The sequence below is a fragment of the Nicotiana tabacum genome, chromosome 9 (assembly GCF_000715075.1).
Source record: "Nicotiana tabacum cultivar K326 chromosome 9, ASM71507v2, whole genome shotgun sequence".
Taxonomy (NCBI): Eukaryota; Viridiplantae; Streptophyta; class Magnoliopsida; order Solanales; family Solanaceae; genus Nicotiana; species Nicotiana tabacum.
The window spans coordinates 109050115-109072277 of NC_134088.1; the positions used below are offsets into that span (position 1 = coordinate 109050115).

Below are 22163 nucleotides of genomic sequence, written 5' to 3' on the forward strand. Positions count from 1 at the left end.
GCTACCAGGTTCAGCTTGGTTGAGGGGAAATTGTTCAGAAGATCCTTCTTCGGCCCAGTATTTAGGTGCTTGGGTCCGGGAGAGACTGAATACGCGACGGGAGAGGTCTATGAGGGCACTTATGGGAATGACTCGGGGACAGAATCCCTGGTTCGGAAGTTAATCAGAGTCGGTTACTACTGGAACGAGATGGAGAAAGATGTGAAAGACTTCGTACAAAAATGCAATGAGTGTCAAAGACACACCCCAATAATTTATCAACCGGGAGAGATTCTTCACCCGGTCCTATCGCCATGGTCGTTTATGAAATGGAGGATGGACATCGTCGGTCCCCTGCCATGGGCGCCCGCTAAAGCCCAATATATACTACTCATTACTGATTATTTCTCCAAGTGGGTCGAGGCTCAGGCGTTCCAGAAGGTTCAAGAGAAGAAGGTCATCGACTTCATCTGGAATCACATAATATGTCGATTTTGGATACCGGCCAAGATCGTTTGTGACAACGGAAAGCAATTCATCGGCAGCAAGGTAAGTAAGTTTTTCGAAGATCACAAAATCAAAAAGATAATATCAACACCTTACCACCCTAGTGGGAATGGATAAGCGGAGTCAACGAACAAAACTATACTCCAAAACTTGAAAAAGAGACTGACCAATTCGAAGGGAAAGTGAAAAGAAATCTTTTTTGAAATCTTGTGGGCATACCGAATGACTTCGAAGTCAAGTACCGAAGAGACCCCGTTCTCTCTAGTATACGGCGCGTAAGCCTTAATCCCAGTCGAAGTGGGGGAACCGAGCCTCAGGTTCCAGTATGCTACTGAAATGTCAAACGACGAGTCCATGACCACGAGTTTGGACTTATTGGATGAAAGGCGAGAAGCCACCGTGGTTTGGTTGGCTGCCCAAAAGTAGCGAGTGGGGAGGTACCACAACCGAAGAGCTAACCTTCGACATTACAAGTCAGGGGCTTGGTGTTAAGGAAAGTAACGCTATACACCAAGAAACTAAAAGACGGGAAACTAGGACCGAACTAGGAAGGACCGTATAGAGTGATTAGAATAGCCGAGAAATGTTCATATAAACTTGAGTCGAGAAACGGTGTACAACTACCGAATAACTGGAAAGTAGCACACTTAAAGCGATACTACTGCTAAGGTACGAGCACAATTCCCTTTTGAAATTTGTTATACTATGGACTAACTTATGCAGGTACTTGGTCGAGGACAAATGTGACAATTAGGTCTGAAAGCACGTATTATACTCTTTTTCCCTTGAAGCATTTTTTCCCGAAGTGGGTTTTACGGCAAGGTTTCTAACAAGGCAACAGTATATCGTGCTACCTTAGTTTCGAAAGCCGGCCTAAAGCCGGAGTTGCTGATCAAATATACCGGACCAACAATATTCGAGCCCTCACAAGTTCGGTCTCAAATATTGAGGGGCATTACCCTCCAAATTAGGATCCTTAGAAGGTGTTATTATTTAATATTAAAAGTCAAGGCTTCATGATTAGGATTCCTTGTGAGGGTGAAACAATCAAAGGAACCGTACCCATATAGCCACTCTTGCCATGACATAAAGCTTATGCACCTCCGATTATGTACTCTACATGCAAAACAATGAAAGAAATTGGCCCTCTATAATTTATCACTATGCATTTTGCCCCATCGATAAATTCGTTGAGTTAATTAGAACAAATAATGGATCCTAAATCCTAGAGCCTGCGGGCCACCCCGACTCGGGGACTGTCGTCCGATAAAAAGATCGGATAGCTCAGGCTATCGAATCCCGGAGGCACCGAGCCTATTAGGCAAGGCCCGAACATGAAAGGTTACTACCAACTTAAAACGGCTCGGAGATGTCCAAGTCCGTACTCAGAAAGTAAGGCCCTTACATTTGATTAAAACCTATGAAAAAGTTACCCTCAGCAAAACACTGTCGTGTACGACTAAAACACTCAAGTATCTTAGAGGTCTTCATTTTTATCGAGATTTCAAAGCCTAAACAACTCAGAGTTATTATCGAAACCCGGCCTCATTCGGGCTTCCAGAGAACGAGTACTCTAGATTATGTCCAATTCTATGCTAAGGCATTAATGACGATCTTCAAATAAAAAATTGCAAACAAATACTGAAAAAATAAAAGGCACAGTGTTACCGAAGGAAAATTTTTATATATCCCAAAAATATTTACAAAGGAACGATAAATCGGCCTCAAAATAAACAAAAAAGAAATATACAAAAGAAAACAAAAAAAAGAAGCTAAGGCATCTCCGCCTAATCTTCACCAGAGCCCTACTAAGCACTGGAACATTCGGGCTCATATAGCTTTTTTGCCTCGTCCTCAAGCCTCTTGGCCTCTTAAATTTCGGCCGACAGAACAAACCCCCGGTCATGAATCTCCTCGAGGGTGTCCCTCTGGGACAACCACTTTACATACTCGTCCTTTATTATTAAACGGGCCTCGGCTATTTCCACATCAGTTTTGTATTGGCATGTATTTCCTCGACCTCAAAGGAATCAATCGAAGCTGCCTCTAACTTGTACTTCAGCATAGTATATTCCTAGTCGAGGTCGTCCTGTTTCGAGACGGCTCATTCCAGTTGTGCCCCGAAGCTCGTCATTTAGCCGAGACCAATTGTCAGCCTTGTCCTTTGCCACCCGAAGATGGTTCTTGACCGATGCCAACTCCTCTTTTGTAGCCTCCTTTTCCGAGGCCAAAAGGTCCATCCTGCTCCTCAGCGTCTCGACCGATCGGCGCGGAGTTGGTCAATCAGGTCTATCTTCTCTTGGACCCGCGAGGTTGCGTCGTTAGTCACTACGCGTAACCTCTCATTTTTTATCTCAAATATCCTTATCTTCTCGACCAGATCGATAAGATCACGAGGATACACTGAAGTTAAATACAATGCACGAAGGGTACAAGGAAAGGGAAACTTACCCAATTCAGTGTTTGTTGTGCCTCGTTGAAGAGGCTTGGTGTGCTCACCTCGTTCATCTTCGCCTGGTCCTCTCCAGTCACCAGGCAACGAAGATAGTTGGCCACGCCCACCGAAGCGGATAGCAACCGGGTGTCCGCCGGGATAGTAAACATGACTAATCTTTTACGATCGGGATCCACGCTCGGAGCAGGGAACTACTTCACCGGCTTCGGGCTAGAGCTCGGCTCCCTTGCTCCCGACGACACATCCTTTTTCGGGATCTCCAGGTAACCAAACCCGGAGTAATCCTACAACACGCCCATGTCCACACCGTCAAAGAACATGTTGAAGACCTAGTCTGCGGCATGTGTCGTCTTATTTGGCTTCTTATTGACGGCATGAGCCTCGTCGAATAATGACTATGTATGGGACGGTAATTTCGCGATGTCAATGACACCGGAAATTTCCCTCGGAGCAGGGATAGTTTCTCGGGAGAGCGTAGCCTCTGTTTTTCCTTTTTGCTCCCGAGCTAAAGAGGGATCGGCCTCTCAGCCACTGATAAGTAGGGATTTTAACCTATTATTTTCTCTCTTTTACTTGTGTTTAGGGCCAAAAATACGTGAAGGTATTCCCGAAAATTAATGTAATATGCTTGCTTGCAGGGATTGTTCAAAATGAGCCAAAAGAGTCATAATCAACTCATAAAGGAGTCAAAACTTGAACAAAAACCAAGACTGGGCCAAACGATGTGAAACGCGGACCGCACTAATATTGTGCGGCCGCGAAATCTACAACGCGGTCGTGAGCACTATTTCGAGGTCCGCGAAAGGAAGATTCAGAGAGATGAATTTTTTGGCTAAAACATGAACGCGGACCACGTCAGAAAGGTGCGGCCGCGAAAGTACCTGCGCGGCCGCGATTGGAATTACGCGGACCACAGTTGCTGAGGTTCAGAGAGCTTATATTTTAAGAAAAAATAAGAAGTGCGGTCCGCGTCAAGATTATGCGGCCGCGGAAGTCTCCTACGCGACCACGATGGAAATTACGTGGTCCGCGAAACCAAGCTCAACCCAGATCCAGAAGTGAAGAATGCGGACCGCGACCAGAATTACGCGGCCGCGGTCAGAATTACACGGTCGCGTAACCTCCGCGGGGGTATTTTTATCCATAAATATCAGCTTAGTATAAATAGAATTTTTGTCATTTTTAGGTTATGTTGTGTATTTGCTGAGCACGTGAGACGGCTGGAACTACCCTTTTGGAAAATTTTGTATTAGATTCACCTTTTAACATTAGATTTTCATCTTTTAATCTAGTATTATGAATTTTATCTTCTTTTCATCTTTGAGTTCTGCTATTTCTATGAGTAGCTAGACCCATAGCTAGGGTTGTGACCCAACCCTAGGGTGGGTATTTAATGGGTACTGAATTTTAGGGCTTGAATGTTTATGTGTTAGTGATATTTAGCCTAGTTCTTACTAGAATTGTAGAATTAGTGGTTGCAAACACTGATTCATGCCTTTATGACTTAGTCTCTTCTTGAGAAAGAGGGAGTAAGTCTAGGAAAACCAGGCTAATAAGGAATTGTGGTGAACTCAAGAAATTGATAGCCCTAATTAAAGGGTTAAACCTAGAGATAGTAATAACCGACTTGAGCTAATATCACGTGACCTGCATGAATACCCATTTGGACTTGAGAAAGCCAAATTGGGCAAAATCACTCAAATTATCGAGAGGTATAGAGTGAGTACTTGGGTGAGATAGCTATATCACGACCCCAAATTAATCAAGCTTGCCCTATATTTTTGCTACCCGTTAGATTTCCGCCCAGGCGAAAGTCACTACCCTAGTCCTTTTAAACCCTTGAAAACTAACATAAAAAATATTTTACTTAGCTTTCATCGTTGCATACAATATAATAGAATTAGAAATAGAATCAAAACCAAAATGCGTGGAAGCTTAATTAGAAACAAAACACGCATCTAGACTTAGATATAAACGTAAGATTTGATCCCGACCTTGTTGGGTAAAACTGCATCGACCATCCTCACTACTCAATAGTAGTGCAGGCTTGGACCCAATCAATTTTTCCGGTTGCTTCCTGTTCTTCTTCATCAATGGCCGGCCCATGGGGGACTAACTCTAGCTCGTCATCTTCAGGGTAATCCTTGAGCCGATAGAGGGAGTCAGAGTCTGGTACCCTGGCCCGGGTACTCTTCTTGTTGCTTTTCGGGTTCGGACCGCTACCCTCTTCTTCTTGGCTTCGCCGTTTGGGGATCCCGGAGATGTCCTCTTTATTCTCCTTTTCTCCTCATGTGCAGCAGCTCCAAGTTATCCCGAAGCGGATGGTTTATCGAGTGAGGACAGAGCCTCATTCTCGTCCAATACCTGGAGCTCAGTGATCTTGGGCAAACCTATGAAGGAAAGAGAACTTAGTGGAAATGACGGTTGAGTATGAGAATAGATTTGGTCGTAGGAGCACTCACTATGGGAATGGGTATCCCACTTGCCCTTTGAGAGTTTGTGCCATTCACACTCGGAGTATGATAATGTTTGTAGATCCCCTCGACCCACTCTTAGAAGCGAGGAACTGCGTTGGGAACTCGAGCAACCGCTGCACGATGGTAGAAGCAGGCAATAAGAAAAAATTACAAAAGAAATTCCAAAGTACTCAAAAGTGAAATGAACTTACGGCCTAAGTTCTACTTTTCAGTGAACAACAAGAATTCAGAGGGAATGAGAGCTTTGGTTTTTACCCGAACGAATCTCCCCTGGAAACCTCGATCCCTATCTTTATTGATGCTCGAAAACGGAACTTTACTTGTCCAACGAACGAGCTTGATTAACCCCCTCGGAAAACTCAGGGACTGTAGAGACGAAGCAGGTGGTCGATGGTAAATCGAGGTGCTTCAGTGTTGTTGACAAAATGGCGGAGGAGGATTACAATCCTCCAAAAGGACGGGTGGATCTTCCCGAGGAAGACCTCGTACCTTTTGCAAAAGTTAAGTATTATGGGATCCACCGGGGTAAGTGTGAAGGGGTAAGTGTAAACACTTAGATACCCCTCAACATGAGTGGTAATGTCCTAATCGGGACCAGGGATGACCACTTATTTGCCCTCCCAATTGCAGTCCTCCCGAACTGTAGAGAGCATATCCTCGGTAATGGAGCATATGTACCTCCATACCCTCTCGCCTCGATCCTGTTGACTGGAGGCTTTTTCGACCTTGAAGTCATTTTCAATGTAGCAACCTCCGGGGATAAAGTTCTTCAGGGGAGGTTCCGGGGCCACTTCAGGTACGGCTACCTCAGCATCCATGGTCGGGTTAGAAGTTGAAGGGACGGTCTGTTGAGGCACAGATTTCAAAGTCTTCGCCATCGAATTCTGGGAAATATGAGAATTTGAAGGTGAGGATGAAGATTTGAAGATGAGTATGAAGGTTTGAAGGTCAGATTTGAAGATTTAAATATGGAATATGAAGATTTGGAGATAAAAATATGAAGATATATAGAACAATGTATGAATAATTGCAGGGGTTAAGAATAAATGAAAAGTTCAGGGGTAAACTAAGGAGCTCTGGAATCGGAAAGTAAAAAAGTGAAAAAAGGACCGAAGCTTTTATAGAGAAGGGGTAATCAATGCGTGATGTTTCGCATTCGAGGACGGTCAACTGGTAGTTGACACGTGTCCGAAGTCAGAACGACGTGACTGATGGGACGTTTTACTAACCTGTCAACTCGGTTATAGCGTACGGGTCAATTCATTACTTTCTGTTGCTTCGATAAATTTGCTTTTCGAAAAGCGAGGGTACTATCTGTGTTTGGGTAAAATTGGGGGTAAACTTTCTCTCGATTACCCAATAAGGAAACAAGAGGAAAGCACGGTTCGACGCGATTACATGCAAGGCCGGAGGACCCCTTGTATCAGAACCCGGGAGGAGTGAACGATGTATCTGCGATCGGGCACAGTAAAATAACAGACCCAAACCAAGTAAAGTTTCTAGACCACGGAAAAAGGGGGAATGGTTATGCATGACAAGTAGGGAGCCGTAATATTTGTCTTCAACCTGATATTACGGTGCTAATCCCGTCCGATATCAACTACGGATCGACATTTACCGAAAAAGAAGATTTTTACCTTATTTAGACTTGTACTAGGACTGAAATTCCCCTACTATATAAAGGAAAAAAATTCTTTTATTTTGACATACCGTTGACACACAAATCAAAGCAATAAAAATTTATTTTTGTCTTCTAGATATTATTCAAAGTGTTCTTTAGTTATTCTCTTCTTTAATCGCAACCGAGCCTATATTGAGGGTCCGATCGAGGCCGAATTTCAACATTCAACTTAAGATCAGGCTTGATCATCACATTATAATTGGTTTGATTTTTTGTTTTATCTTTAACTTAGTTACTTGTTGTTCTTAGATCATTCGTATTGAATTAAATCATATATCCTTTAAACCACGTTCAAATATAATTGTTACTCATTTTTTTATGGTAAACAGTGAGATTCAAAATTTAACCTTCAAATTTTATTTTACTTTTTAAAATTTATCCTCCATGTTGGAGATCCTTTAGAAATTAAGGGCAAAAATAAAACTTTTTCGTGACGACGGGGATAATATCAAACCAAAAGTTTAATAGGAAATGTTTCTCAATTTCGAATAATATACAACAAATTTTTATCCTTTTTCTAAAAAGAAATTTAACTACTCATTTTAAAACTAGCATCGACGACATATAGTATATTCTTTTGGAAGGATGGGCAGTAAACAAAGGGTATATGGCCAGATTTTAAGACAAAAATTAGTTCACTACCGTCACTATATTTATGACAATACTTGCGTTTCGATTTAGTATGAATATACATATTAAAATTTTACAAATATATGTAGATTAAACCTGTCTGCTGCCTTCTATATGCATTTATCATAGCTAGCTGTAAGCCTGTAACTAAAATAAATGGAAGTGAAGAGAGAAGAAATTATTCTTGGCGTAATTTACTATACTAAATTTGTGTGGAGTTAAAAGTTGCAATCCTACGACAAGCTTCATGTCACGGGCTTCCTTACGCTCGCCAGCGGCACCGACTCGTCCGTGCGGCGCCCGTAATTCCCCTCGCTGCGGGCCAGCCTATTTTCTTTCCCAGGTTTTCAAGCACAATCCTGTGCATGTTGGTGGAACTCGCCCATGAGGCTCGCCCCAACTTGTGCCGCCCGTAAGATGTCTAGGCACTTGGCCCTAGACATATTGTGGCGCTTCATCTTAGGATCACAATCCATGCGCGCCCTGGGGGATTGGCTTAGGACATGTCTTGTCCCTCACCCAAGACTGAGCATCGCTCCCACGTGCACAACCCAATCCTCAAGCTTGACACTCGCCTAGTGCATCCACAACTAGCTCGTGCCTCGCCCGAGTAAGGCAACCTTTAGTCCTTGACCATTATCATGCACGTCTTTCGTGCCATGCCCATACATAGCCCTCGTGACACGCTTCTATCCCGAATAGTGCAGTGTCGCCCCACAACTGCACATTTAGGCCAACGGACCCTTGCTTGCATGGTTGAACCCAAGCCATGCTCACAAGTTGACACATGATGCCCCTAAGATAGGTGCGTCAAGTATCCAATCGGCACAGAGGTCTTCTTCCAACATTCGGCAGCCCGTGGGGCTGGCCGTCCCACACATCGCGCCTCCAGCACCTACTTGATGCCCAACACTAGCCCGAAGGCGTTGCGCCGTCCATAGAGTTCCCTAACTCGTATGGATACCTAGGACACTCCTTAGAGTCATCCAGGCAGGCCCTTGAGGTCGCCCCCATGGTAGTTGAGGTTGCCCCCAAGGTAACTCGTTCGATACGGCTTGGTGGCAGCATGTATGGGGGAGGCAGGTCGGAGCTTTCATCACCTATACCCCCCCTTATATATACTTAAAAATTAAAAATCCCAAGTTGCCCGAGTAGACAGATCTATGTCAGACAATCAGAAGAGCCTTTTCTCATTAGTTCTTGGCCGAAGTCACAACCCCAAAGTGCGGGTTGTGACATCCTCCCACACTCATAATGTCATCATCCCCGATGACGCATCATGGCCTAAGACATCTCGGAGTCTGCCCCCTCAGGTATGCCCATTTCGGCTCCCTTTGTCCTGTGGGTTGGACATCCTCGAAGTCCTGTCTCAAAAGGAGTCGTGCCCCATGCACTTCTCCCCCAAGTATCTTCCAAGCATGCCTCTGCACTTCATCTCCTTTCGGTGTTCACTTGGAAAATGCCTCCGCACTTGCACCCTCTGGTGTCTAACTTTGTAGTTGACCCACACTAGTCAACTACACCATGACCCTCACGGCCTTTATGTCCGTCTGAAGCTTTTCCTTCAAGGGTTAGCACCTCAATGTGCTTTCTGGCGCAACTCCCGTAGTCTTTCGCTCCCGTAGCCTTAAGATGCCCTCTGGCATGGCTCCCGTAGCCTTTCGCTCCCGTTACTTTCAAATGCCTTTTGGCATAGCTCCCGTAGCCTTTCACTCCCGTAGCTTTTCCTTGCCCTCACCCATATGACTCTTGCATAGGCGGGATCCTCCCACACTCAATGTGGAGGATACATCTTAGTGTTGTCTTCCCACTCGGCATTTGGCCAGCTCTTGGGACGACTCTTGGTGAGTACTACATTCTCAAAGTTATAGCATCGCCACATTTCCGAACAAAGCTCTTTGTTTTCCAATTGTCACTTCCTCAACAAGTACCCAATGCTCCCGGTAGTACTTCAATACTCTCCCTATAGCTAGGTACTCTCTTGGTCATGCTAGCACGACTTCCCAGTTTGGTGTGCCTCGCACTTGGACCCTCAAAGGTCCCCGATCATTCGGCGTACCCCTTTCCAGAATGATGACACCTTCTAACTTGGAAACTAACCCAATTTTGAAGTTTCGCTATACTCTCGAATTCGTCTCCTTACCTTGGCAATGCCCTCAGGCAGCTCACAAGTCTATCCCGAAGGAAAGGCACTCAACTGATGCGTTGCACGCATCCTTGGCAAGATCTCCGCTATGATCATGCCCCAAAGTTTATAGTGTACGGCTCCCACTCTTTTGCAATATGGTTGCACGACCTGGCAAACATGGCCTTCTCTTGACCATCCGACTCATCGGCATATCACCTCATTCAGTAGCGACCTAGACTTTCGAAAGACAATGGAATCACCCATTTCTTTCTTCGACCAGTAGTATCGGGTTCTCGATCTCTGGTTGCATATGAACATCAATCTCTGCTTTGACAAGATCTCCGCACTGACATCCAAAATGCACTCGCCATATCCACCCTTGCCGTGACCTTGTGCCATGGCATAGTATGACCTTAATCAGCTCTGATATCACGAGTCACGGGCCGACTTCCTTACGCTCGCCAGCGGCACCGACTCGCCCGTGCGGCGCCTGCAGTTCCCCTCGCTGCGGGCCAACCTATTTTCTTTCTCAGGTTTTCAAGCACGATCTTGTGCCTGTTGGTGGGACTCACCCATGAGGCTCGCCCCAACTTGTGCCGCCCGTAAAATGTCTAGGCACTTGTCCCTAGATATGTCGTGGCACTTCATCTTAGGATCACAATCCATGCGCGCCCTAGGAGATTGGGCTTAGGACATGTCTTGTCTCTCGCCCAAGACTGAGCTTCGCTCCCGCGTGCACAACCCAATCCTCAAGCTTGACACTCGCCTAGTGCATCCGCAACTAGCTCGTGCCTCGCCCGAGTAAGGCAACCTTTAGTCCTTGGCCATTGTCATGCGCATCTTTCGTGCCATGCCCATACATAGCCCTCGCGACACGCTTCCATCCTGAATAGTGCAGTGTCGCCCCACAATTGCACGTTTAGGCCAACAGACCCTTGCTTGCATGGTTAAACCCAAGCCATGCTCATAAGTCGACACATGATGCCCCTAAGATAGGTGCGTCAAGTATCCAATCGGCACGGAGGTCTCCTTCCAACATTCGGCAGCCCGCGGGGCTGGCCGTCCCACACATCGAGCCTCCAGCGCCTACTTGATGCCCAATGCGCCCGAAGGCGTTGCGCCGTCCATAGAGTTCCTTAACTCGTATGAATACCTAGGACACTCCTTAGAGTCATCCAGGCAGGCCCTTGAGGTCGCCCCTAAGGTAGCTCGTTCGATACGGCTTGGTGGCATCACGTATGGGGGAGGCAGGTCAGAGCTTTCATCACCTATACTCCCTTATATATGCTTAAAATTAAAAAGCCCAAGTTGCCCGAGTAGACAGATCTACGTCAGACAATCAGAAGAGCCTTTTCTCACCAGTTCTTGGTCGAAGTCACAACCCCCAAGGTTCGGGTTGTGACATTCAGGTCCATAAGTGGGATATAACACTACTATGATTGAAAATGTCAAAAGAGGATGAAGTAATTTAAAATTATTATATAGAGAAAAGTTATCTCAAAAGATATATGATCTGATTGATTTTAGCTAAGGACAAGATACAAGAAAGATAAATGATTTACATGGACGATACTAATTAGTTTAAGTTGATGTTTAGGTAGAATATCATATTTGCAAAATTTGGTGGTGTTTGCAATGAGATTTTTAATCTTGTTAGACACTTGCATGACTGTATGATTTTGAAAACATCTAGGCTCTATGTAAAACGTCTAATATGCCTATTACATTATATTTATAAGTAGATTAGGGTAAATCATATAATATATTCATATAGCCAACTTTAACTTACTAAGCCGTAGAGGATATGATTGATCCAAAATTCATTAAAATCCACAAGTTGCAAAACTTTTTATGTAATTTTATTCAAAACACATGATTTCGACATAGTTCTAATGATTGGAATGCCGATAAGAAAATAACGTAGTTCCCGTGATCAAGGTTCAGAGATTAATTAATCTTTTAAATATAAAATTAAGATTCCATTTATATACTTAAGATACTGTTAGTCTGAAGTTTCACATCAAATAATAGAATATAGAGAAGTATTCTCTGTTTTAATACGCAAATTTCGATGTTGCACATTAATCTTTTACTAATATAATAGCTATCTCCATCTGAGTATTTCGAGGATTATATAGTGTAAGGGACATTCACATGTCAATAGAAATTAATGTTGCAAAATGCAAATTTCTAATCTGCCATCTACCCAGTAAAATTTCATTATCTTACGATTGGAGAGTGTAATTAATGAGATAATTTGAATCTACCTTAACAAGAGGTACCGAGAACAAATCATTGTCCTTTTCACACGTGTCTACCGGTCCCAGAAATGTCAGTCCTGAATTCTCGTCGAATAACCGAAGTGAATTCAAGATTTAAATTTTATATTTAAATTTTATAATTTTTTAGTATTAAAATTATTATATTTTTAAAGTTATAGGTTTGTATCTACTATTTATTATAACTTTAATAGATTTTATACATAAATTTTTGCTCCGCACGAAAATTTATAAATTCAATTGAACCCGTCACTTTAATACTATATACGCCTAACCAATAGTTGGGCAACATTATAGCCAAAGGGTCGCCTTCACCACAAAAAAAATACAATGTAGGTAGGTGAAATTTTTTTGTATTTATGCATATTACTATATGCTGATAGCGGGTTGCTAGTGCACTGTACTACCCTTTTATAATATTATTATTATATACTTAATCCCCTTAATTTTTATAATGTTTATTTTTTTATTTATTATTACCCTTAATAAAAGTCTTGGACTAGTCATTCTGTCGGCACTATCAGCGGTAACATAATTTCCACTTTTCATGCAAAACATTCAGTAATATTATTTCCTAAATAATACCCAGAAATCTAAACGGCAAAAATGCCTACTGTTATAGTGTTTCGAGCCAACGATATTAATAGGAGTACTGTTTTGTATTGAATAAAAAAACAAAAATCTTATCTCTCTAGCCAAATAATGCCATTTTGCATTGAAAGAATTGATATAAGCTCATCCTCTGTGATAATGCTAACTGCTTAAAGCCGTCCCATTTACAGAGAATGATGAACAACACGACGATATTACAACGTCATTATTAATTATATCACAAAACAAATCTTAACGTTAACAGTGTACAGGTGTCGTGTCGTCTCCGGCCTATAATAACTTCATCCTCTTCTCTATATTTTGATTCCCTTTTCAGTTTTCATATAAATTCTTTAAGCAAACTACTACAGTAATAATATACTACCTGAAAAGTGCCTGCTTTTATTTTCTTTTTTCTGTAAGTAAGAAAGAATTTTGATTAAAAGCTTAGTCTGAAGCAACCGTAAAAGCTGCAAAAGCAAAACCCCAAAAATTCTGCTTCTAAGAAACAACTTTTAATACTTACATTGTTAGTTATATATTACGAGTTTGGTTCAGGTGATAAATGAGTTGATCGGAAAACCAATAATTTGGTCGGAAAATCAAGAATGATGGGTTTATCAGTAATGCTAGTATTTGGAGTCGTTTTCTTTCATTGTTTGGTGATGATGTCATTTGCCGCTAATGTGACGTATGATCACCGGGCATTGGTCATCGACGGCCAGCGTAGAGTTCTGATCTCCGGCTCTATACATTACCCTCGCAGTACTCCTGATGTGAGCCTTTCTAGATACTTTTTCTCTCTCCTCTGTGTGTGTGTTTGGGGGGGGGGGGGGTTTAGTTTTCATCTATTGTTTGTGTTTAGAGGTTGCTTTTTCACCAATGTGCATTTTTTTCTTTAAAAAGATTAATTTTTTCCTTAAAAAAGATTCATGTTTTCTTTTGAAATAATATGCAGATGTGGCCAGACCTTATACAGAAATCTAAAGATGGAGGCTTGGATGTAATAGAGACATATGTTTTCTGGAACATACATGAACCTGTTAGAAATCAGGTAATTTAATTTCAGCTTTAGTCTTTATTCTGTTTGCTATTCTTTGCTTCAATATGGACCAACAAGAAAAGAATGAAAGTTCCTACCTTTTCTTACTGTTTCTTTATCTTGAGTGCCAAGTACTTGATTTCATTGAACAAATAAAGTAGTGAATTGTTTTCCTCAGGTTTCTTTTCTTTTTAATAAAATTAGAAATTTTGAACAAAACAATATCTATGTTGCTCGGACTCTTCAAAAATTTTGTCGAACCCGTTGGGTCCTTCCCGAAATGCACTACTCTTGGAGGATCCGACACGTATCCCGCGGCATTTTTGAAGAGTCCGAGCAACATAAGACAAAATTGATTGAAAACTTGAGAATTCCATTTTGAGTATCAAGGGGTGTAGCCTAAGATTTTCCTTTTGAAGAAAAGAACATAAAAGGATGGAAAATGGAAGAACTGATAAGATGAGCAAATTTGCAGTATGATTTTGAAGGAAGGAAAGATTTGGTTAAATTTGTGAAGTTGGTGGGTAAAGCTGGCTTATATGCTCATATAAGGATAGGGCCTTATGTTTGTGCAGAATGGAACTATGGGTAACTACTCTTTTTTTTCTATTTTTCAAAACAATGATTGCATTTTTTGTAATTTATTGATTTTGCTTTTTTGTTCTACCTTTACTGATAATCAGTGGTTTTAATCTATTTTGAGACAGTGGGTTTCCTCTTTGGTTGCATTTCATTCCTGGAGTTGAATTTCGAACTGACAATGAACCGTTCAAGGTTTTCCCTTGTACTTATTAATTAATTTCCCTGGGATACTGGTTTGCTAAGTTCATTAACATGAAGGCTTCCTGTTGCAGGCAGAAATGAAGCGATTCACGGCCAAAATTGTTGACATGATCAAGCAAGAAAATCTTTATGCATCCCAAGGGGGACCGGTTATTTTGTCTCAGGTTAGTTTACCATAGTGATTTAGTACACTTCGGAGTACTTAGAAACGATTCGATATTGGTTGCTCTTTGCTATTGTGTGAGTAAAGATGTTTCATGAACCAAGCAGATAGAAAATGAATATGGCAATGGCGATATTGAGTCTCGTTATGGTCCTCGTGCCAAACCTTATGTCAACTGGGCAGCAAAAATGGCTACATCGTTGGATACAGGAGTGCCATGGGTTATGTGCCAGCAACCAGATGCTCCTGATCCAATAGTGAGTTTCCCGTCCTTCACCTTGTAGTTTATTCATAGAAAAAGCACCTCGAGAACCTTTGATGGACTACCAAATAATTTTGAGAATTTGTACAGATCGCCAATAAGGTAAATTAACTTTGTGCATGCTTTGATCATGACAGATAAACACTTGCAATGGATTTTATTGTGACCAATTCAAGCAGAATTCTGATAAGACACCCAAGATGTGGACGGAGAATTGGACTGGATGGTAAGGCATTTGGTTTTTTAGTCCTTTAATATGCAGGCCCAGTACTTGCTGATACTAATTTAAAATGTATCTGAAATTGCCACTTACTGAGTGAGACCTCTCTTTTTGAATTGTTTGGAACATTAGGTTTCTTTCTTTTGGTGGTGCTGTCCCTTATAGACCTGTGGAAGACATTGCTTTTGCCGTGGCTCGATTTTTCCAGAGAGGTGGAACCTTTCAGAATTATTACATGGTATCAGTTTCTAACCAAGTGACTCCGGCTTCTTGATCTGTAGCACTTTGCTGCAATGACAGCTGAACTAAATCTTAAAATGATATTTGTTGCCGTTGAACAGTACCACGGGGGAACTAACTTTGGCCGGACCAGTGGTGGACCCTTTATTTCAACTAGCTATGACTATGATGCTCCTTTAGATGAGTACGGTATGTTTCCTCTCTCTCTTGATGGCTTATCACTTCACTTGCATATGTTCAAGTGTATTCTCCATCGCTTATATCACGATGTCAGACCATTCCATTCATTGATTTTGACACATAGCTAAGGTAAAGATTCATTGAGAAATGCAGGGCTTATAAGACAACCAAAGTGGGGTCACTTGAAAGATCTCCACAAAGCCATAAAGCTGTGTGAGGCTGCAATGGTGGCAACTGATCCAACTATCACTTCTCCAGGCTCTAACTTAGAGGTATATTTAGAATGAGTTGTACAGATAACATTACATTTTCAGGAGAGCTTCACATTATATTTTTACAAACTTCTTTTCCTCTTTCAGGTCAGTGTTTATAAAACTGGATCAGTGTGTGCTGCATTTCTTGCCAACGTGGGTACGCAGTCTGATGCAGCCGTGACGTTCAATGGAAATTCATATCATTTGCCTCCGTGGTCTGTGAGCATCTTACCCGATTGCAAGAATGTGGCATTTAGTACTGCAAAGGTTTGGCTCATAATCTTGTCCACTTTGAAACTTTGAATCTTAGCTATGTGCTTGTTGCCGGTCAATCTGCTACCATGAGTTGTCTTCTTTGCTTCTCGATTTCTTATTGGTGTCCACATGTGAAAGTTGATAAAGTTGCACTTCCCTTCAATTTCTTTCGATATGTTAAAATTAAAGCAAGTACATTCTTTCCTTCCACGTCCTATTGTAAAGTCTCTGTATTCTTTCATTTACTCTTTTCTTTTTAACAGGATATATTAAGGAATTAGAGTGCTTTCCCTCTTAAAAATATTTGACACACATCTTGAATTAAATGAAAAACCATCTCTTTACGATTAGTAATAAGTTGATTGTATTAGGAATTGACTCTGTGCGACATTAAGTGGGAAGAGCAAAAACATAAGACCTTTATCATTATTCAATCAAACCAAGTGTCCTCTGTAAATCTGCAACTAATATGCTACTAATGAGACCTGGTTAATCTCTCAAATGACAAAGAGAAAAATGATACTACGATTATTGGTACAAACCTTATCATTGATAGGGGAAATTCGAGTTAGAGAATTACCTTTACGTGTGCTCTTCTAAGCTGATGGTTTTACATTTCTTGGTGACAGATTAACTCGATGTCAACAATCTCAAAGTTTGTTACTCAGTCTACGGAAGCTGACGGTTCTGGCGCATCCTTGTCAGGTTGGACTTGGGTTAATGAGCCTGTAGGTATCTCAAGTGATAACGCGTTCACAAAAATGGGTTTGATGGAGCAGATAAATACTACAGCCGATAAAAGTGATTATCTTTGGTACTCTCTGAGGTAAAAGCAGATAAATACTACAGCTAATTACATCAGATCCACTTTCTTAGTTTCTAATCAGTAGCATTTCTAGAGAATATCTGGTGTTCTTTGTTTGCACGCATGGTTGTGATCTGCTCTGAAGTTCGCCATTCTTAAATCATTTCCAACTTTACTTCCAGTGTTAATGTAAAAAATGATGAGCCTTTCCTCCAAGATGGATCTCAAACGGTGCTTCACGTGGAATCACTTGGCCATGTTCTTCATGCTTTCATTAATGGAAAGTTATCAGGTAACGAGAATGAATGATGTTTGATGAATATGTACTAGTTACCTAAAACAAAGAAAAGATACTGTAATGAGCTATTTTTATGGACTGATATATGGAGTTCCATACATCCATAAAGAAGCTATTTTAAGTTTGTTGTAACGATTTATAGTAGATTATTCAAGGTACCAAAGTAAAAAATTTGCTGAAGCATATTAGGCGGTGATATCGTATTTAGCATGTGGTTTGTTGAACGTGACAGATGAGTCGTTCTTGTTGCTACTATAGATAGTAGAATAGACACTATAAAAGATTTTCACTGCCCTTAATGTAAGATTTACTTGACCAAGTTGTTTTACAATGCTTAACATTTTGCATGCACTTTCTGATTGTTTGTAGGAAGTGGAAAAGGCAACAGTGGAAATTCTAGAGTTACAATTGATGTTCCTGTCACCCTTGCACCTGGAGAAAACAAAATCGACCTGTTGAGTGTGACTGTGGGTCTTCAGGTGTGAATTTTGGTTTCTCCAATCAGATTGAGTGGAAGATTTGTTATCTGCCACATTTTATTTGCTATTTTGTCCATGATTATTCTATGAATAACTTCACATTGTCGTATGTTCCATTTAAGAAGCATGATCTAATACACACCTGGTATTTGACTCCAGAACTATGGAGCATTCTTTGATCTTAAGGGAGCAGGTATTACCGGTCCTGTGCAATTGAAAGGTTTCAAAAATGGCTCTACTATTGATCTTTCGTCAAAGCAGTGGACATATCAGGTTGAGTTAACTTTCTAAATACCTTAAGATAGGCTCAATAGTATGTTTTCGACAAATCTCTGGTACCATTAGGTTTTGATTCTGAAGGATAATTGCATTGACTTTGCGTGTCATGTTGTACTGTGTTGGTCAGGTTGGATTGAAAGGAGAAGAACTGGGCTTATCTGATGGAAGTTCTTCCCTTTGGAAGTCACAATCTGCATTGCCTACAAACCAACCATTAATATGGTACAAGGTAATATTGTCTTTTATGTGTTTCAGTATTATGCAATTTAAGGATAAATGTGAACATTTGCGACTTAGGCACATCGGGTATGTAACCTTGTTGGAAGATTTGATTTGATGGACTGATCTGATGTGTTTTTCAGATATTTGATAAATAAATTCTGTAAGAGTCCGAAGTTGACTTGAACCTCATAGCATTTACTAATAGGAAATATTTGCAACTCCTAAAGATTACGATTTATTATAGAGAGCTAATATTGATGAAATCAAATCAAAAGAACACATCATGGAGCAATATTACCAAAATAATCATGTCATTAGCTCGTATATTCTGTTTGAAAGTAGGTTGACAATACAGTTAGAAAAATACTTGCGATCATGGACCTTCTTCCTCCAGATTGAATTGGTGATCTGGGTGTCTGTTGTATTTCCTGCCTGAAGTTTCTACCGCTGATGCTACAAAGAATAATCTAATCAACTAAAAACATAGTGAACTATGTTCGCTATGGTTTCATGCATATGTATGATAGTAAGTATATGTTTGTACTATTGATGTAGTTCTAAATAACCAATGGGGATGAAGACGTAACCAATTCCAATTAGAGAATAAAAAGAAAAAGAGAGAGGGGACGAGTATCGGCATAGAAAAAAGAGCAAATGAGCATATATATTAGGATATTTCTATATTTGTAGACAGACACGGAACTTTATGCGAATGTAAATTTTCATCTTTAGCTAGAATTAAATATAAAATAACTGGCTATTCATTCATGACCGTTGTTCTTGTACATTAGCAATATGCCTCTTATGTGGTCTACTGTAATACAACAATAAGTGATAATGTCATTTCACAACCTATGACTATTAGGATCTTGTTTGAAAGGACTGGTATGTCTTATTCTTTGTCTTTTCATATACTTATGCTTGTAATTATCCTAATTTGTGTAACACTTGTCCAAATCTTTTGATAGTGATGCCTAAACCACGACTTTTTTGTTCATTTAGGCAAGTTTTGATGCCCCTGCTGGTGACACCCCACTTTCACTAGATTTTACCGGAATGGGAAAGGGTGAGGCATGGGTGAATGGGCAAAGCATCGGTCGATTTTGGCCTACCTATACTGCATCAAATGGAGGTTGTACTGACTCCTGCAATTATAGAGGATCTTACAATTCTAACAAATGTCTCAAAAATTGTGGAAAACCATCACAGCTGCTGTAAGTCTTTAGTATTATCTTAAACTTTAAGTTAAAAGTTTGCAGCGATGGTATCTAGTGGAACTTAATATCAATTCTAGTTGAGCAATCTTGAAATGAAACTTTGATATATAAACTTTTGCAGATACCACGTTCCTCGTTCATGGCTGCAATCCAGTGGAAATGTCATAGTGTTGTTTGAGGAAATGGGAGGGAATCCAACAAAGCTATCTTTTGCAACAAGAGAGACAAGTAGTATATGCTCACGAGTTTCAGAGGCGCATCCACTTCCTATTGACAAGTGGACGTCGGATGATGATGCACGAAAGAAAGTAGGGCCAACTCTGTCTCTTGAGTGTCCTCGTCCTGATCAAGTCATTTCTTCAATCAAATTTGCAAGCTTTGGCACTCCTCATGGTGCATGTGGAAGCTTTAGCCACGGTCGATGCACGAGCAGCAATGCTCTTTCCCATGTAAAGAAGGTCAGATCCAGATTATTTTACAAAATAAACTGGTTGACCCCCCACCCCTTCTTCTTTTCCTCCAAGTAAAATATTTCTCTGATTAAATTTTAATTGCAACATCTTTACAGGCTTGCATTGGATCAAAACGCTGTAGTCTTGGAGTTTCAATAGATGTATTTGGTGACCCATGTATAGGAGTGACAAAAAGTTTAGCTGTAGAAGCTTCCTGTTCGTGATGCATAGTTGGACCAGGCGAAAGCCTCTTACTAAAGTAAGTGTAGAAGTGGTAGAAGGTCAGATAAACTACAATAAATTTCAACTTCATAAAGAGAAAAAGAGCACTTTGTTTTCTCTTGCCGATTTGATGATATTATGAAAAGAAGAAGAAAAAAAAGATTTGCCTCAATAACTTTTACAAGTCTAAAGATATTGCCTCATTGATGTTTCTATCAAGCAGAATATAAACCACATTCAATATCATTGTAAACTCAGAAAATTTCTGTGTGATTTCCACATCCCTTATTCACATATTCTTAGTAACATATCCAAATACAATGAGATTTATAGGAATAATTTAGTTAACATACAATAAAAAAACTATCGACTGAACGAATTCCAGTACTACATTCATTCGTTAATATCTTCATCAAGATCATCATCATATTGAGGCAACACCGGCGGATCTTTGGAACCTGCATTTCTTGCAGAGAGCTGAATGCAGTGCCGGTGTCTGATATTTGTCTTCCCCACCCATGATTGGCATTGGTACGCCTCGCTTGACTGGACTTACATAACCTGGCTGGTAAGTCTTGCCAAGAATTCCTTCAACATCTTTGGATAGATTGAAAAACTTAAATTGTGTCTCTAGGTGAGCAAAAGCATCATCTGCTGGTATTTGATAGTTGTGAACCTTATTTTCATTCTCTCCTATTGGTACTACCTTCACATCCAATTGCAACAGTCCGGAAACTGTGACCCTCACACTGTTAACATCATCTGTCCTTTCAACTACCACTGCTCTCTCAGCAGTTTTAACACTCCATTCAGCATCTCCATCTGTCGGGACATTAACTGTCTCACCGTTCCAATGCACGATAAGAGCATCAATCTTGTCATCCCAGTGTGACACTTTCTTTGCTCCTAGGACTAGTGTATGGGCGTCAAACATGACAGACAATGCTTGAACCCATGTAAAGTCGCGCTTCCTTCCGTCTGGTCGAATCCCAATTAGGTGTGCATTAATGTGGAGGTTGTCATCTGAGACAATGGCAAAGTCAGTATCCTTTGCTCCATGGAAGTAGAACATCACCCCATCGCCACCCACAAATCTTGGATCATAGCATAGAGCACCATAACCATCGCACCTAGGTAGTCTCCCTGTCAAAAGAAGGAGAAAAGGAACAAAACTTTGAGTTCATTTAGAGGTACAAGAAAATATTGTCATACTACAGTGTACTACTTTTGTTTCATAATTTTTTTTAGATAGACTTTAAGTTTCATGCATTGACGGTGTAAAAAGTATATACACAATCAGGTCACTTATAAGGTAATTACAGGTGAATCTTTACGATAAGTATTAACTGATAACCTGGTAAAAATGATAACTAGCATGCTATCACAGGTTAAGACTCACTGATAGTGTACACGATCGCTATATTGTCAGTGTATATATCTTAAATCCATTTATATGTATATGTGAACATTGCAAGAGGTGTAATAGTAAATGAGCATGCTTACACTTGCAAGTTGTTTCACACTTGTTGGTGCAATCAATATAGCATCCTTTCTGCTTTTTGTTCTGTTTAGGCTTCCTTTGTGGGCACTCTGTTGGGCAGGTAAGAGTTCTGTAGTAGCAAACTCCCGGAACGGTGCAGAAAGCTCGTTCTTGTCCTGTACCTGGCAATGGATCCAACACAACATAATCAGGATTTTCAGTGACTGCATTTTCCTGCGTGCCGTCGCCTTCGGTTTGAGCAATGGTGGCTTGTGAAAAGATGGATAAGAGGAGGAGAGCTACTATTAGGCACAAGTTTCTCCTGTCCATCTTTGCTACTACTCAAGCTGGAGATGACAAATGTTTTTCTTTTTTTCTTATGTCTTTAGACTGAAGTAGTAGTTATGGTAGGAACGGGAGTTGATGGGGTTGATATATATAAGTGTGGAAATTGGACTTGGGACTTGGAGTTCGGCTTAATTCATGGGGTTTTAGCTTCTTTCACGTGATAAAACAACTAATGTTGCACAATATGCAATGGGCTATGAGTTTGCTTAAATAAATAATAGATGTCCTTATCAAA

The 22163-nt window shown here is 40.8% G+C and overlaps 2 protein-coding genes across 3 annotated transcripts; one reads left to right on the plus strand and one right to left on the minus strand.

Annotated features, from left to right (window-relative positions):
* The first annotated feature begins 12840 nt into the window (after positions 1-12840).
* LOC107800119 (beta-galactosidase 8-like) lies at positions 12841-22163 on the plus strand. Of its 2 annotated transcripts, none has more exons than XM_075222013.1 (20): positions 12841-12999; positions 13286-13503; positions 13686-13781; positions 14245-14357; positions 14477-14543; positions 14624-14716; positions 14823-14972; positions 15115-15203; positions 15330-15435; positions 15539-15626; positions 15771-15889; positions 15977-16138; positions 16756-16952; positions 17114-17223; positions 17599-17708; positions 17868-17981; positions 18115-18216; positions 19212-19423; positions 19548-19884; positions 19995-20272. In XM_075222013.1, the coding sequence occupies exons 2-20, from the start codon at positions 13336-13338 to the stop codon at positions 20100-20102; spliced, it is 2541 nt and encodes an 846-aa protein (XP_075078114.1). In that variant the 5' UTR covers positions 12841-12999; positions 13286-13335; the 3' UTR covers positions 20103-20272. The 2 variants fall into 2 exon arrangements, with proteins under 2 accessions (XP_075078114.1, XP_075078115.1); XM_075222014.1 differs by lacking the exon at positions 12841-12999 and adding an exon at positions 21673-22163 and having other exon boundaries at positions 13005-13503; positions 19995-20137.
* Positions 20344-21910, minus strand: LOC107773160 (uncharacterized). The gene is made up of 2 exons (XM_016592611.2): positions 21604-21910; positions 20344-21243 (listed from the first exon to the last, which is right to left on the minus strand). Exons 1-2 carry the CDS (start codon positions 21908-21910, stop codon positions 20525-20527), a joined length of 1026 nt encoding a protein of 341 aa, XP_016448097.2. The 3' UTR covers positions 20344-20524.

Coding starts and splice junctions, on each gene's coding strand:
- LOC107800119 (XM_075222013.1), top strand. CDS start 13,336: ATGATGGGTTTATCAGTAATGCTAGTATTTGGAGTCGTTTTCTTTCAT. Junction 13,782..14,244: donor ATGAACCTGTTAGAAATCAG/GTAATTTAATTT, acceptor GCAAATTTGCAG/TATGATTTTGAAGGAAGGAA. Junction 15,436..15,538: donor CCTTTCAGAATTATTACATG/GTATCAGTTTCT, acceptor GCCGTTGAACAG/TACCACGGGGGAACTAACTT.
- LOC107773160 (XM_016592611.2), bottom strand. CDS start 21,910: ATGGACAGGAGAAACTTGTGCCTAATAGTAGCTCTCCTCCTCTTATCC. Junction 21,244..21,603: donor GTGTGAAACAACTTGCAAGT/GTAAGCATGCTC, acceptor TTCTTTTGACAG/GGAGACTACCTAGGTGCGAT.